Genomic DNA, 13,599 nt, shown 5'->3' with positions numbered 1-13,599 from the left:
GAGCAGACGTCCTCTTACCTAACCATAACCAAGTAGTTTTTGTTCTCTAAACTTAGCCATGAATCATAAATCAGAACACTTTTATAAATTGATTTTGTAATGATTATATGGGCCACTTTGGAAGTAAATCAGTTTTGTCCTGTATGTTTGAGGACATGTTGAAAACAAGTCCTCAAACAAGTGTGCTGAAATGGGGGCATTCCTGTATGATCTGTATCTTGACAGACCTGATCCACACTGAGCAGTTTGGTATTTTGTTCTATATTGTGCGTGAACATGCTCAATTTAACAATTAATTTTGTATGTGACTTACTAAGTCTCAGCTTACTCTTTTTTGCCCCCAACAGTGTATTATTATGTGTGTGTCTAATTGTTTCAGCACAAATTAAACCAGTGGACATGATGGTGAAGCAAAAACATAACAAATAGTCCATAATAATTTCACCACTCATTCTAACAGTGAAAAAAGAACTGAACTTTATATAAAAATACTTTTGTTTTGCAAGGCCTTCTTGCATCCATAGTTCGAGTAGCAACTTCCTCATTCTACTTACCAGCTGCACTGCAGTGATGTTTTGCTGCTGAATTTTGGTCACCTCAGCTACAAATCTGATACAGTTCCTTCCTCTACTTCAATCTGTGTCCATTTGAGTTATTTCCTGGGGAGGTTCTGTTGCAATCTGGGGAGAATAATGTTTTCCCAACATGAAAGTACTGTGTGTTATAAGAGTTCTTGAAGTAGGAAGTGAAGTTGACTCTGGACTTTAGAGAGCATGGAGACATCAGTGGACCAGACGAAGGAACAAATGTCATACACCCAGAGCAACCCGCTATTTGACATGTCATTCAGCAGGAGTGATCTCTACAGTTTTCAGCCTGATGGTAAGCAGAAAATATGAAACCTTTCTAAGCAAATAGATTGAATTTCTATTTTGACTTTGACTGAGAAAACATACATGGTAACCAGATTTACAGTTTTAATTCTAAGAACTTCCAGTTAACACTGGCCAGCCAACCTGTGAGACTTTAAGTTGCTTAATGGACACAATAATTCAGACATGTTCTCATGTTTAGAAATATTTCTTAACTAAAGAAAACATGATTGCACAAGTTTGTTGATATAAGAGGTTAAAGGTCACAGAGACTTATGCACATTTTCTTGAACACTCTGTGGGCTAATAATGAGGACATCTCTATTTTATCCTCATTTCTCAATGTATATGTTTAGTACTGTGTCTTTACTAGATAGTGAGTGTAGATACAGATAGGATACGAGGAGAAAGAAAGGTATGACATGCAACAATGGTCACTGGCTGGAATTAAATGGGTGGTTGTGGTTATATGGTATCAGGGGCGGACTGGCAACAAAAAGCAGCAGGCCCCAATTTGATACACCAAATTCAAACTGACACAACATGTTTGTCGATCAACGAATCATTCATTTACAAAACAACACAATCTGTTAATTTGTATTATTTGTGTTAGGCTAATATGTAAAACAATGAAACTAAAGCAAAATGTTGTCTGACTCTGCATCTGAAATTTCCGGATGACCAGTAATTAGTTCTATTCAATCAGAAAGGCCACATACGAGCACAAAACATATCTATGCTTCAATTACTTTTAAACTCTATTGTTCAGTGGCACTGGCCTGTCATTATACATACCTGTCTCCATAGAGGTCCCTACAAAGACTTTCTCAAAACTTTCCCTGTCTGACTCAGGTTTATCTGTTTGTTAAAAATGCATAAAACAGAGAGTATTTGGACTGTCTGACATGAGGATCAAATATTGTATTCATTAAATTCATTAATTCATAATGAATAGTCCAACCTTGACATAGGCAAATACATATGTGGTGTATTATGCAACACACTTGTTATTTATTCTATTTCTTGTAATGCAACAATAAGTAGAATGAAGTAGTCCAATCTGATCATATGAATGATGAATTGTGCTACTTCACAGTCACACAATAATATTCAGTAGTGCAACTCTAATTGGATCTGTGCTAGTTCCTGCTCCGTCCTCCTCCTTTCCCTTACTTGTTCAGAGCCATGTTCTCCTGTAGAGTTAAGTATTTAACAAATATTTTTTATTGATGGACTGGATATTAAATATTACATACCTTATAGGCTATAATGTGAAAAGAACGGATGAGTAGTCTAGAAGAAAATTATCAAATTTACATGTTTATTTTTACCCAGTCAAAGTTGATGATCATTTTTTAAAACACTTCAATTTAGTGTAAGCTTCTCTAAACATTTGGGCACTGTGTCTGACTAGTTAAACCTTGGAAATGGTCAAGCCTGCAGCAGGACTCTAGCATTTAAACCCCAAGGTTAACAAAAACATTTTTTTCTTTAGTTAGTTTATTTAGCTAGTCCACAGCACATTGCATGTAAGCATAACAAAGCATCTGCTCCCTGCTCATTCCTTTTTTGAATTTAAAATTGACAATAAGATATTAAAGAACATTAAAAAATATTATATGAAAATAATAATAAAGAATATGTAGAATATAAAATATTAAAAATATAGCCGCAAGCAGCAATTCCAGGGATTCAAGTTGACACAGACCATTAGAAGTTTAAAGATTTTGATCTGGACCTGGTCAAATGTGGCCTAGACATGACAAAAACAGTGAAATCTCCCTTTTTTGCATTTTCACAAGTAGAATGAAGAAAATAAACAATTTCTGATTCATAGTCTGAGTCGTGTTATGCCACACACATTTTTTGCCCTTGTAGCACCCCCTAGCAGTCGATTTTAAGGGAACTTTCAGGGTATATTTCAGGTACTTCTGTGGACATATCCTGTAAGTTTTGTGATGATTTTGTGACTTTGGTCTATTTATGTGCTGAGCCACGCCCCTTTTGAAGTTCATTGATCAATATCTTGAAAACTAAATATCACAACTAATAAAGATATCAACAAGCTTTATTCGACTTTTGATAAGCTTGATCTGTTGATGATCCACCAAAAATTTGGTAGCAATCGGACCTACGGTTTAGGAGGAGATGTAAAAAAATTTAAAAAAAAAATCAAAACAGCGGAAAATCTAGTGGACTTTAATGTTCCAGAGGTGTTTTTGTAGAGCACATTGAGTTGGACTTGTGAGAGAAATTTCAAGTCATTTGGACTTACGGTGTGAGGGGCGTGGCCTGTTCAAAATTGCATTTTTGGGCATTAATTAAAGCGCCACCATGTGGCCGATTGGGCTCATTTCTGTGGAAGCACATGCACATCATTTCCAACTAGTGGGACAAGTTTCGTGTTTCTAGTTCATTCCAGCTCATGGGAATTTGAGCCGAAGCGACAGACAACAAATAATAATAATAAATACAGCCGCGTGTGGCAATTCCGGGGTTCAAGCCAACACAGACCGTTAGAAGTTTAAAGCTTTTGATCTGCACTGGGTTAAATGTGTCCTAGATGTGACAAAAGCAGTGAAATCCTTTTTTGCATTTTCACAAACAGAATGATGAATTTGAGCCAAAGTGGCAGACAACAGCCCCTTCGGGACTTGAACTCCTAATTACAGTTTGTGCATGGATGTGCAATGTGCAAAAAATATACATGGAAATGTGCAAAGGTTTACAGTAGTATACTGTACCATAAGGATGGCAGGGTCCCGGGCCTGGTTGATGAGGCCAGCTGCATATGGACAGCAACTGTTTTTGTGGCGTAAGGTTGATGATGGGTGGAGCTGGGCTCTTTCTGAAATCCACAACCATCTCCACTGTCTTAGTTGTTCTGACTGCACCAGGTCACCAGGTGGTCAATCTCCCACCTGTAGAAGACTCACCCCCATCAGAGATGAGCCCAATAAGGTTGGTGTCATCTGCAAACTTCAGGAGCTTGACAAACTGCTGGCTGGAGGTGCAGCTGTTGGTGTACATGGAGAAGAGTAGAGAGGAATGAACACAGCCTTGGGGGGAACCGGTGCTGATGGCCAAGGAGTCAGAGACATGTTTTCCCACCCTCCTGTCGAACAGGGATATGTGAAGATACACTAGGCAATACAGTATAATGAAGGGATTGGGAAAAAAAGACCGGCCCTCACAAGACCGGCCCACTGGGAAAATTCCTGGACTTCCCGATGACCTGCATGGTATAAACCTTAACCACTCAGCCACCAGAACACCCCAAATTTAGAAAATTTTTCGACATCCAGCCTCTCATACAGTTCAGGCAGTTTTACAGTGTTATAATGTATTAATAAATTGACCAATTTGAAAAAGAGTTAAGAAATTACATTTAAAGATGCATTATTAATCTCTAAGTAAAAAAAAAGACCATTACATTTGCCAACTGAATAATGTATTGCCCTATTCTGTCTTTAAGTGATCAATTAATAATTGAATTTTTAAAATGGAATGGCAACATTAATTCTAAAAGGCTTGTAGATTTGACTATTTGTCATTCCATTTGCAAAATTGTCTGCCTGTCATATTCCGCTTCACAATTCATTTGGCTCCTGCTTTAATATTTACAGTTCCCATTTGTTAGCTCTCATTGTTGCCATCTAAAACTTAATTCAAGTCCATCCCGCAAAACAGCAACTGGAACTCCGATTGGCAAGCTGCTTTGTGTTGGCAGGGCTCTGGACAATCAGAGCTTCTACTGCTGCTCTCTGGTATTTTGACAGTGACGAACTGCTTGTTGTTAATAACACTTCAGTGTATGATAGTAATGGCAGCAATTTACATGTTGAAAACAATGAAGCTTCCAAAACTCAAGAATACACATGAAGTATTGTAGGCCTATGTTGTCTTGGGATAAAGTGTGTTGGTATAAACTAGAACATGATAACTTAACTTTACTTGTCAAAGTAAGAAAAGGTTTCCAATTTCTTTCAACATCAAGAAATTGACTATTGACAACATTTCCATCCATACAGAGGAAACAATGAATTACCAAGTGAGTTCAAATTCTTACTGCTGTTTAACTTACAACCAGATAATACATGAAAAAAATGAAACGGTATGATAAACAATAGGATTTATGATGACTCTTTGCAGCAACAAAAAGCTGCTCTTCTCTCCACCAGGAACCAGATTCTCAGCATTAAAACAAAAGAGGCAGAAGAAAGATAACACAGAGTTCTTTATCTCTTCAGTCAATGTTCCTTGGCAGCAATGCATGCTGAAAATTTCTCTTTTTGTTCCTCCCGTATCCACAGCTTTTAGTAGTGTTGTTTTTGGAAAAGATACTTTGACAAACTGATCTTACAGCAGTACAGCAGTCAACAAACCTTTCTCTGTAGACACAAGCTGTAGACACAACACTGACAGATCAGCTTGTAAAGTAGTTATGGCCATTGTATTAGCAAACAGTTACCTATCCAGCAGATACAGAGAAACATTAGTATTACAGTTTTTCTCAAATGCTAAAACACAAAAGCCAATCCTCTAAACCAAATGACCAGTTGTCTAAACACATTTACTAAATCTAGCCATCATTTTCCAATATCATAAACACATTTCACATGAAGACACAATTCACAAAACACAATCCTCCGTTCTCATAAATCTTAACACATTTTTCTTTGCTAAAACACAAGTTGCAAAAGAACTCTGCTCATATTCTCAAATGAAAGCTCATGTGATGCAAAATGCTTGCCACAGTCAGCAATATTTGAACACAATGAACACACCTGGCGTCATTCATTACACACAACGACTCAAAATTGAAGACACTTGTTGCTAATGCTGTGACCACATGTATAAAAGCAAGTTCAGAGTGCACAGTTTGCTGAAGATTCCAAACAAACACAATGGATGAAGGCAGAGTCAGGGGAAGAGGAATTCGAGTCAGAGGAGGGAGAAGAGCTGGCCATGGAAGAAGAGGAGCAGGCCAACAAGGAAGAGGAGTTCAAATCAGAGGAGGAAGAGCAGCAGGCCAACGAGGAAGAGGAGTTCAAATCAGAGGAGGAAGAGGAGCAGGCCAACGAGGAAGAGGAGTTCAAATCAGAGGAGGAAGAGAAGCAGGCCAACAAGGGAGAGGAGAAGGTCCAGGAGGGAGAGCAAGACAACCTCGCACCATCATTACAGACGAGATGCGAGCAACAGTCATTGACCATGTCATTGTCCATGGCATGACAATGGCTGAAGCAGGACTACGAGTCCGTCCAAACCTGAGTAGGTTCACCGTGGCCACCATTATCAGGGCATTCAGACAACACAACAGGTATTGTACTCTATTGCTTTCTTTGTCACAATAATATTTTACAAGCCTGTGAAAGTAGTCTATTGGTTTCAAATCAGTTGTTACTGTATTGTAAAACATGTCAATTGACAACACATGTTTCTTTCTTTAGAGTTGAAAGAATGCCACATAGAGGTGGGAGGGTTGCCATATTTACAGCGGCTCAAGAAACCCTCATTGTGGATATGGTTCGTGAGAACAACCTCATCAGACTCCGGGAGATCAGAGACAAAGTCATTGCCGATAATGTCAACTTTGAGAGCATTGATGATGTCAGCTTGGCCACAATAGACTGAGTTCTCCGGTGCCAAAAGATGCGGATGAAACAGGTCTATAGGGTTCCTTTTGAGCGCAACTCTGCGCGACACAAAGACCTACGTTACGAGTATGTGCAAGTAAGTATACATCCATGTTCACAGTACAGTTAGTGGACATACTGTGTTGCTCAGTGGCCTACATTACTTCTGGACAATAATGTGCTACCTGATTGACTGTTGTTCTGAACACCTGTGCACTTTCACATTTTCACAGAGGATATTACAGTTGGATGCGATGGCCAGACCTCATGAGTACCTCTTCCTGGATGAGGCTGGCTTCAACCTGCAGAAACGAAGGCAAAGAGGCCGTAACATCATTGGCCAAATCAGAGAGTGGTTCACCACCAACAGGAACCACTTTTTAAACGTCTGTCTGCCACCCTACTCCCCTTTCCTGAACCCTATAGAGGAGTTCTTCTCATCGTGGAGATGGAAGGTTTATGACAGACAACCATACACTAGAGAGAACCTCCTAAGGGCAATGGAGCTGGCCTGTGTTGACATCCCAGTGGAGGCCTTCCAAGGATGGATTCACCATTCCAGGGCGTTTTTCCCGCGGTGCCTGGCAAGAGACAATATAGCCTGCGATGTGGATGAGGTGATGTGGCCTGATGCAGCTCAGCGACATGATGCCGCACAGTGATTGTGGTGTGAATAAAGTAAATAAAAAACTTCACACCCTGATCATGTTTTCAAGAGTACTGTTGTGTGCAATAGATTCTGTTTTTGCATTGAGTTGTGTTACAGTAGTGTACATGCAGAATTTACTATAGATTTATACTATTCATATGAAACTCACAAATCTAAATGCCTAATCCTCTGCAGAGATCTAAGAACATCCATTACTGTAAAGTTTCTAAAAATATGCATTGGCAGTTATGAAACAAAGAACCTTCTCACAAATTGAGCATTGTGTTTTCAATTGTTTTGCTGTAGTGTGTAATGATGTGTATAGTGTTTACATTTTTGAAAGCTTCGAGCTGCTCTTTTGGTGTGAAAGCTTAAGTTTTGAAGTGAGAAGGTGTGGTTGTGTTTATGTAGCTTTAGAAAAGGGTATTGTGTTTAGACATTGGGTAACGTGGAGGAAACGTTTGTGAAATGTGTTTTAGCATTTGAGAAAAACTGTAATTTGAACCAACTCCTGAGAAAAACAACATCTGGCTCTTTAGCTGCTAAATGCTATATGTTCACCAGCTAGTCGCTAACTATGCTGTTTGGTGCTGGGCAGGTAGTGTGCAGTGGGTTTATTATAGCCAAAGAAATGGAACGGAGCAATGAATAATATTATTCTTAGTTACATCTGTGTTATTACTGCTCTGACAAGTCAAAATGTCTGCCATAAAATACTGTAGGTCTGTTGTAGACACAAATCTTTCCTTAATGACAGGCTCTGACAATATGGAGAAGACAGTGTCCTCATAATTTACTTATGTTATTTTCAGGTTGAATAACACGAAACAAAGAGCTTGTCTATCAAGCTAATGAGGAAAAAAAGCACAGAATCTGCTGTGGAAATAAAAATGGGCACATGTACTTCAGGAAATGTTCTCACACAGCACCCAAAAGAAACAAGTATTTCGTGCTAATTATTTGCATTGTGAGCAAACAAGCAATTAATGATATTTTAAAGTAGATAATAATAGAGATTGTAGGAATAATGTTATGTGTACTATTTCTCAGGTCAGTTGTAAAAGGCAACCTTGTCTGGTCTCATTTTGGTTATATATTAATGGCAGCCATGACCAGTAGATGGCAGCAATGTTTCATCTTTCCTGTTAGACAGGCAGAGCAGGCTTTTTAAGAGATAAAATGAGAGTTCTGCTGCAAATGTCCCCTAAAATTAAATGAAAGGTAAAGACTACTTTAGTTGAGTTTTTAACAAGCAGGAGCACAGAAAATACAGCTCTGCATAGGTGAGATAATACAAATAAGAGATAATGAGATAATACATAAGTAAATATATAAGTAAATGTCTTCAATTTGAAAATAGATCCTGTCATTTAGGCTGTAATGAAATATTTACACATTACACATTACTTAATATGTGTAATACTATAAAATCGTATGAACTCTAAATGTTATTTCTGCTGTTCAGTGCCACAGTTGATTTAAATTAATCTTTCCAACCACTGCCATGGCAAAATAAATCTGAAACATTAAAAACACATTATGTTTGATTTGTGTCAGAGGTTATATATGAATGAATCAATAGGCATATAAGAAACTCCAGAAAATATGAGCCAGTGGTGACAGCACCAATCTCGGAAACCCATCGGCTATCATCTGACGTCGATTTAGCCTCTGGGGGCAACAGCTAATATTTCAGGGCTTCCGGTGTAGCCAACAGACATGCAGATAACGGATATCCGGGCCAAAACTTCTTCTTCAGTGCGCCGGTCATTGTTTACAGTCCAATTAGCAATCACTGAACCCATCTACTATCGTCTGACAATGATTTGAATGCAGATAAATTTTAAAAAAGATAATAAAAGGCCAATATCTAGGGTTCTGCGATTGATAAAAAGCTAAATCGTTATCAGACAATAGCCGATGGGTTCCGAGACTGCATTTCGGCCAATGCGTTCCGCCTCTTTTGCTCTCCACTGACTGTTTACCTGCATGCAACCAACAGACTAAAAATGGAAACCAGAACGCTTCTGATTCCAAAATCTTGTCCCTTGCCTACAGATTCTACATTCATATGCAGATATCCATTTATAGAGATTATGCCAGCACAAGCCCACAGTGCTCACCTGAGGAATTGAAATTTTGGAATATTTTGTTAAGCTTTTGTTTAAACCATTGTGTCTATGTGGGTGCAAATTCTCTTACAAATGTATAACTAAATAGGCCTTTTTCACAGGAAACATTCTGACTTGTCATAAAAGCACAGGTGTTACTAATAACATTAGCAATGGCTCTGTTCTTGTGTCCCAGTAAGCCATGACATTGAGCCAGCATGCACAATAATAGGACCCTGAAACTTTCTGCTTTCTTACAGTGCAGACACCTTTGGTGTAGTCCCTCATTCGTCCAGGAGTGTTCTATCGTAGAAAAGGTTTCAGTCGTAGTCATCTGGACACTGTTGTCAGAATCAAGACGTTTCGGCTCCCATCCGGAAGTCATTCTCAATTGAGAATAAACCTTTTCTACGGTGCAGACACCTTTCTGCTTCCTCTCGCCTCTGCTTGCATTCTTTTGCTGATACTCTTGTTTTTTTTCCCGCTAGAAATTATGAGCAGTGGCTCCTGGATACTTTCATTGGGGCTGTAATTTATGCAGATAAAGTAAGTATGACCTCAGTACTATATGAGTGTGGCCTACCAACGCACAAACCTGTACTGCAGTGATTGTATACTTAGCTAAAGCTAAATAGCAGCAAGATGCCTTTCTTCTCCACAACTTCTCGGACAACTTCCACAGTCTACAGAAAATTGCAGTGCTGGAAACCAAAATCCACCAGCTAGAAGTGAACATGGAAGTGAATGGACTATGTGGTAACAACACCACTTTACCATGGACTCAAAACAGTGGACAAGAGCATGCTAACACACAGCTAATTAGCACCAACAAGACTACCAAGAAACAGGAAGGCTGTATACCGGGTAATATAAAAGTGGTAGTTCTCCCTGGAACTCTCTTGGTGCAAAGCCGAAGGGTAAATAATTTCCCTGGGAAATGGGAGGACGAGTAATAGGCAGAGCCCAGAGCCCTGAGATTTGTGATGCGACTGGCAGGCCTGCATTATCATCCAGGTAGAACGCCTCTTCCACCCCTGTTCTTAGTAGGACACAGCCGTCGACAGTAGCCTATGAACTTCTATCTACCAAGGCCTGCAATGAATTTGTCTACTTCGTCACTGACAAAATTCAGAAAATTAGACAGTGCCTCCATATCAGGTACAGTATATTTGTTGTCCCTGTGTGCAGTTGAAATCAATTCAAACAGCATGACTCAGTTTGATCCAATCAACCATAGAAACCTGGAGGACATTATACAACATCTGAAATCCTCCTCCTGCTGCCTTAATATTCTGCCAAAAGGCTTCAATAAAAAATGTTTCTAATTGCATGGCCATAGATCTTCAACAAATTGTCAACATGTCTCTTCTCTCAGGTGTCTTCCCACAGGCAATGAAAACTGCAGTCATCAAGCCAATTTTAAAAAAGAACAATATAGATGCGTCACTAATGCACAATTATAGACCCATATCAAACCTCCCGTTTTTAAGTAAATCACTGAAAAAGCTGTTTTTCAACAGCTGAACAACTTCTTGCCATTAAACAGCTGTTTTGATGTCTTCCAGTCAGGTTTTCAACCACAGCACTGAGATTGCTCTTGTTAAGGTTTTCAATGACATTCACTGCAGTAAGAGAGCATACAGTAGCACAATGCAAATTCCACATAGAATTTTAAAATAATAATAATGTAATGGTAGTGGTAATATTAATAAAATAATAATAGTAATAATAATGATAGGGATAATAATAATAGTAATAAGACTAATAATTATAATGTAGTAGCAGTTGTCGAGCAGGAACAGAAGGTGCCTTGCAATCATAGATCCAGACTCTGCAGCTCTGGAGGCAGAAATACCAGCTGAAAGTGACAGAAGGAGAGAGACGAGATAGCACAAAACTATAGGAGAGAGAAGATGTCAAGTTAGTAACATGCATTAATGGGATAAACTCAATGCATCATCGGTCTCCCGACAGTCTAGGCCTATAGCAGCATAACTAAGGGATGGTTCAGGACTCACCTGACCCAGCCCATTATCAAAGAGGAAAGTCTTAAGTCTAATCTTAAATGTGGAGATGGTGTATGCCTCCCAAACCCAAACTGGGATTTGATTCCACAGGAGAGGAGCTTGATAACTGAAGGCTATGGCTCCCATTCTACTTTTGGAGACTCTAGGAAGTAATACTGCATTCTAGTCTGATATGTGTTCTAACTGGGTAATAGGGCACTATGATCTCTTTATGATATGATGGTACCTGACCATTAAGAGCTTTGTAGGTTGTCTGGGACAGGTCTGCTTTCTGTCCCCAGAGTCAAAACTAAACATGGATAGCGTTCAGTTTTTGTGCACCACGTATCGGGAACAAACTCCCAGAAAACTGGAAGTCCACTGAAACTCTCAGTTCTTTTAAATCAAGGCTGCTTTTTATTAAATCAAATAATGATTAATTTCTTACACTGCACTGTAACTTTTACTCTGTTTTATCTTGTTTTTCTTTTCTATTAACTATTTGTGATTGTATTTAAATGTCTTTTTATATTGACCTATGTTGCTTTTATGTTTTATGTAAAGCACTTTGAATTGCCTTGTTGAAATGAGCTATACACATAAACTTGCCTTGCCTTGAAGCAGCTAAATGTAATTCATTTTATTATTTACACTTGTGCTTTTCCTATTGTGACATGTCAAAATGTCTTCAATGCATATTACATATTCCTCTAACCTGCAGGTCCCTGCCAAACTCAAATCCACACGCATGCACCTCTGAAACCTTTAGAGGGGACAGTAGTTTACCCCTCAGTCATAACCAGTTTGGTCTAGTGTCAGTTTCTTGACTTTTCTGCCAACAAAAAGAAACCCATCTCGATTTCCCCCCAGGTTTTCATTATGATTGATGGCTGACATTTTCCGCTGGTTGTCCAAATGTTTCAAGCTTGAAGCTGTATTGGCTGGATGAACTGGGCTACTTGTCGTCTCTTGAAATGACTTTCCCAAGATGTAAGTTTGCTGCAGGAGACTGATCACATTCTGGTGTTTTAAATGTAGTTTCCTCTTTGTGTTTCAGATCTGAAGCCAGCGAGGCCCAGAAGACAGTGGTGTTTTTATGTGGTTGTTGTTTACCTCATCTTGCAGACCGCCCTTAATGCCTTTCTCATTTATAAAGGTACAACTGCATACAGATAGTATTATTTGTTATCACATATTTATTTTTAAATGTGATATATTGAAGAGAATCAAGATTATTTCTTTATCACTTTGTATTATGGACTTATTTCACAAACTACACATCAAACTGATATAATTATGTATTGTAAATGTTAAGTGAATGAAGTTACTGATGAAACATGCTTGTTATTTTTTCCTCTCTGTCCTAGTTTTCACGTTGGAGTCTTCACTGTCTGACCCCAGGTTGGAGAAGCTGATGTCCAATGATATTCCTCTGGGCAGAGAACAGGGGGATGACAACCTCCAAACTCTCCTCCACAACAACAGTCAAGAAACCAAGACCCTGAGGGGCCACCTATGGGCCCTCAAGAGCCAGGTCCTCCTGTTGTTTATATGTAACATTTTACTGAACACATTGTATATAGCTTCAGTTCAGTTTTGTTTTTGTTCAGTTCAGATTCAGTTTAGGTTTTAAATTACCATAAAAAATTAGATAATTATAAATACTTCAACATTTAAGGAGAGATATGAGAAGATCCATATCAATTTCATGTCTGTGCGTTAAGAACAGAGTTGGAGTCAGGATGTAGTTAGCCTTGTTTAGCATAAAGACTGGAAGGAAAGCCTGGCTTTGGCCAAAGTTCAAAACTATGTCTGCCTACACCGCTGAAGCTCACCAGTTAACATGTTGTATTTTCTTTCTTTAATCTGTACACAAACAGAAATCTAATAACAACAATGTGTGGTTTTAGGAGGAGTGGCTTTGGAAGGAGGGCTGAAGGGGAGGCGTTGGGATTTGTTTGGTTGGATACTTTCAAAATCTAGCTGTCTCTTGCTAGTTTCTTCAACATTACCTACTTGAGGGTCTATCACACTCTTTGTTCTTACTCAAACTTACATTGATGATTAAGGGAAAATACTCTACCTTTATGAAAATATGAAGATCCTTTATGGAGTTTCTAGAGGAGAAGCCTGTTTGCCTTGAATATTTGTTATCATTTATGTAACTTTCTTCTTTTTTCCCCAAGATGTTTTTTGGTATTTTCGCCTTTATTGGACAGTTAACAGTGAAGTGACAGACAGGAAACAGGAGGAGAGAGAGGGGGCATGACATGCCACAAAGGCCCCACGCTGGAATCAAATCGGCGAAGTTGTGGTTATGTGACC

At 38.8% G+C, this 13,599-nt stretch overlaps 1 protein-coding gene across 1 annotated transcript in view; it reads left to right on the top strand.

Moving 5' to 3' along the window:
- The first annotated feature begins 651 nt into the window (after positions 1-651).
- marco (macrophage receptor with collagenous structure) overlaps positions 652-13,599 on the top strand; it is a 30,473-nt gene continuing 17,525 nt past the window's right edge. The window contains exons 1-3 of the mRNA XM_044217311.1: positions 652-882; positions 12,332-12,430; positions 12,642-12,808. Coding sequence (XP_044073246.1) covers positions 774-882; positions 12,332-12,430; positions 12,642-12,808 — 375 coding nt within the window. The 5' untranslated portion in view covers positions 652-773. The remainder of the gene's footprint in view (positions 883-12,331; positions 12,431-12,641; positions 12,809-13,599) is intronic.

This window comes from Siniperca chuatsi, linkage group LG12 (genome assembly GCF_020085105.1).
Source record: "Siniperca chuatsi isolate FFG_IHB_CAS linkage group LG12, ASM2008510v1, whole genome shotgun sequence".
NCBI lineage: Eukaryota > Metazoa > Chordata > Actinopteri > Centrarchiformes > Sinipercidae > Siniperca > Siniperca chuatsi.
Note: the sequence above shows the minus strand (reverse complement) of the source record. Positions and strands in the feature narration are given on the sequence as shown.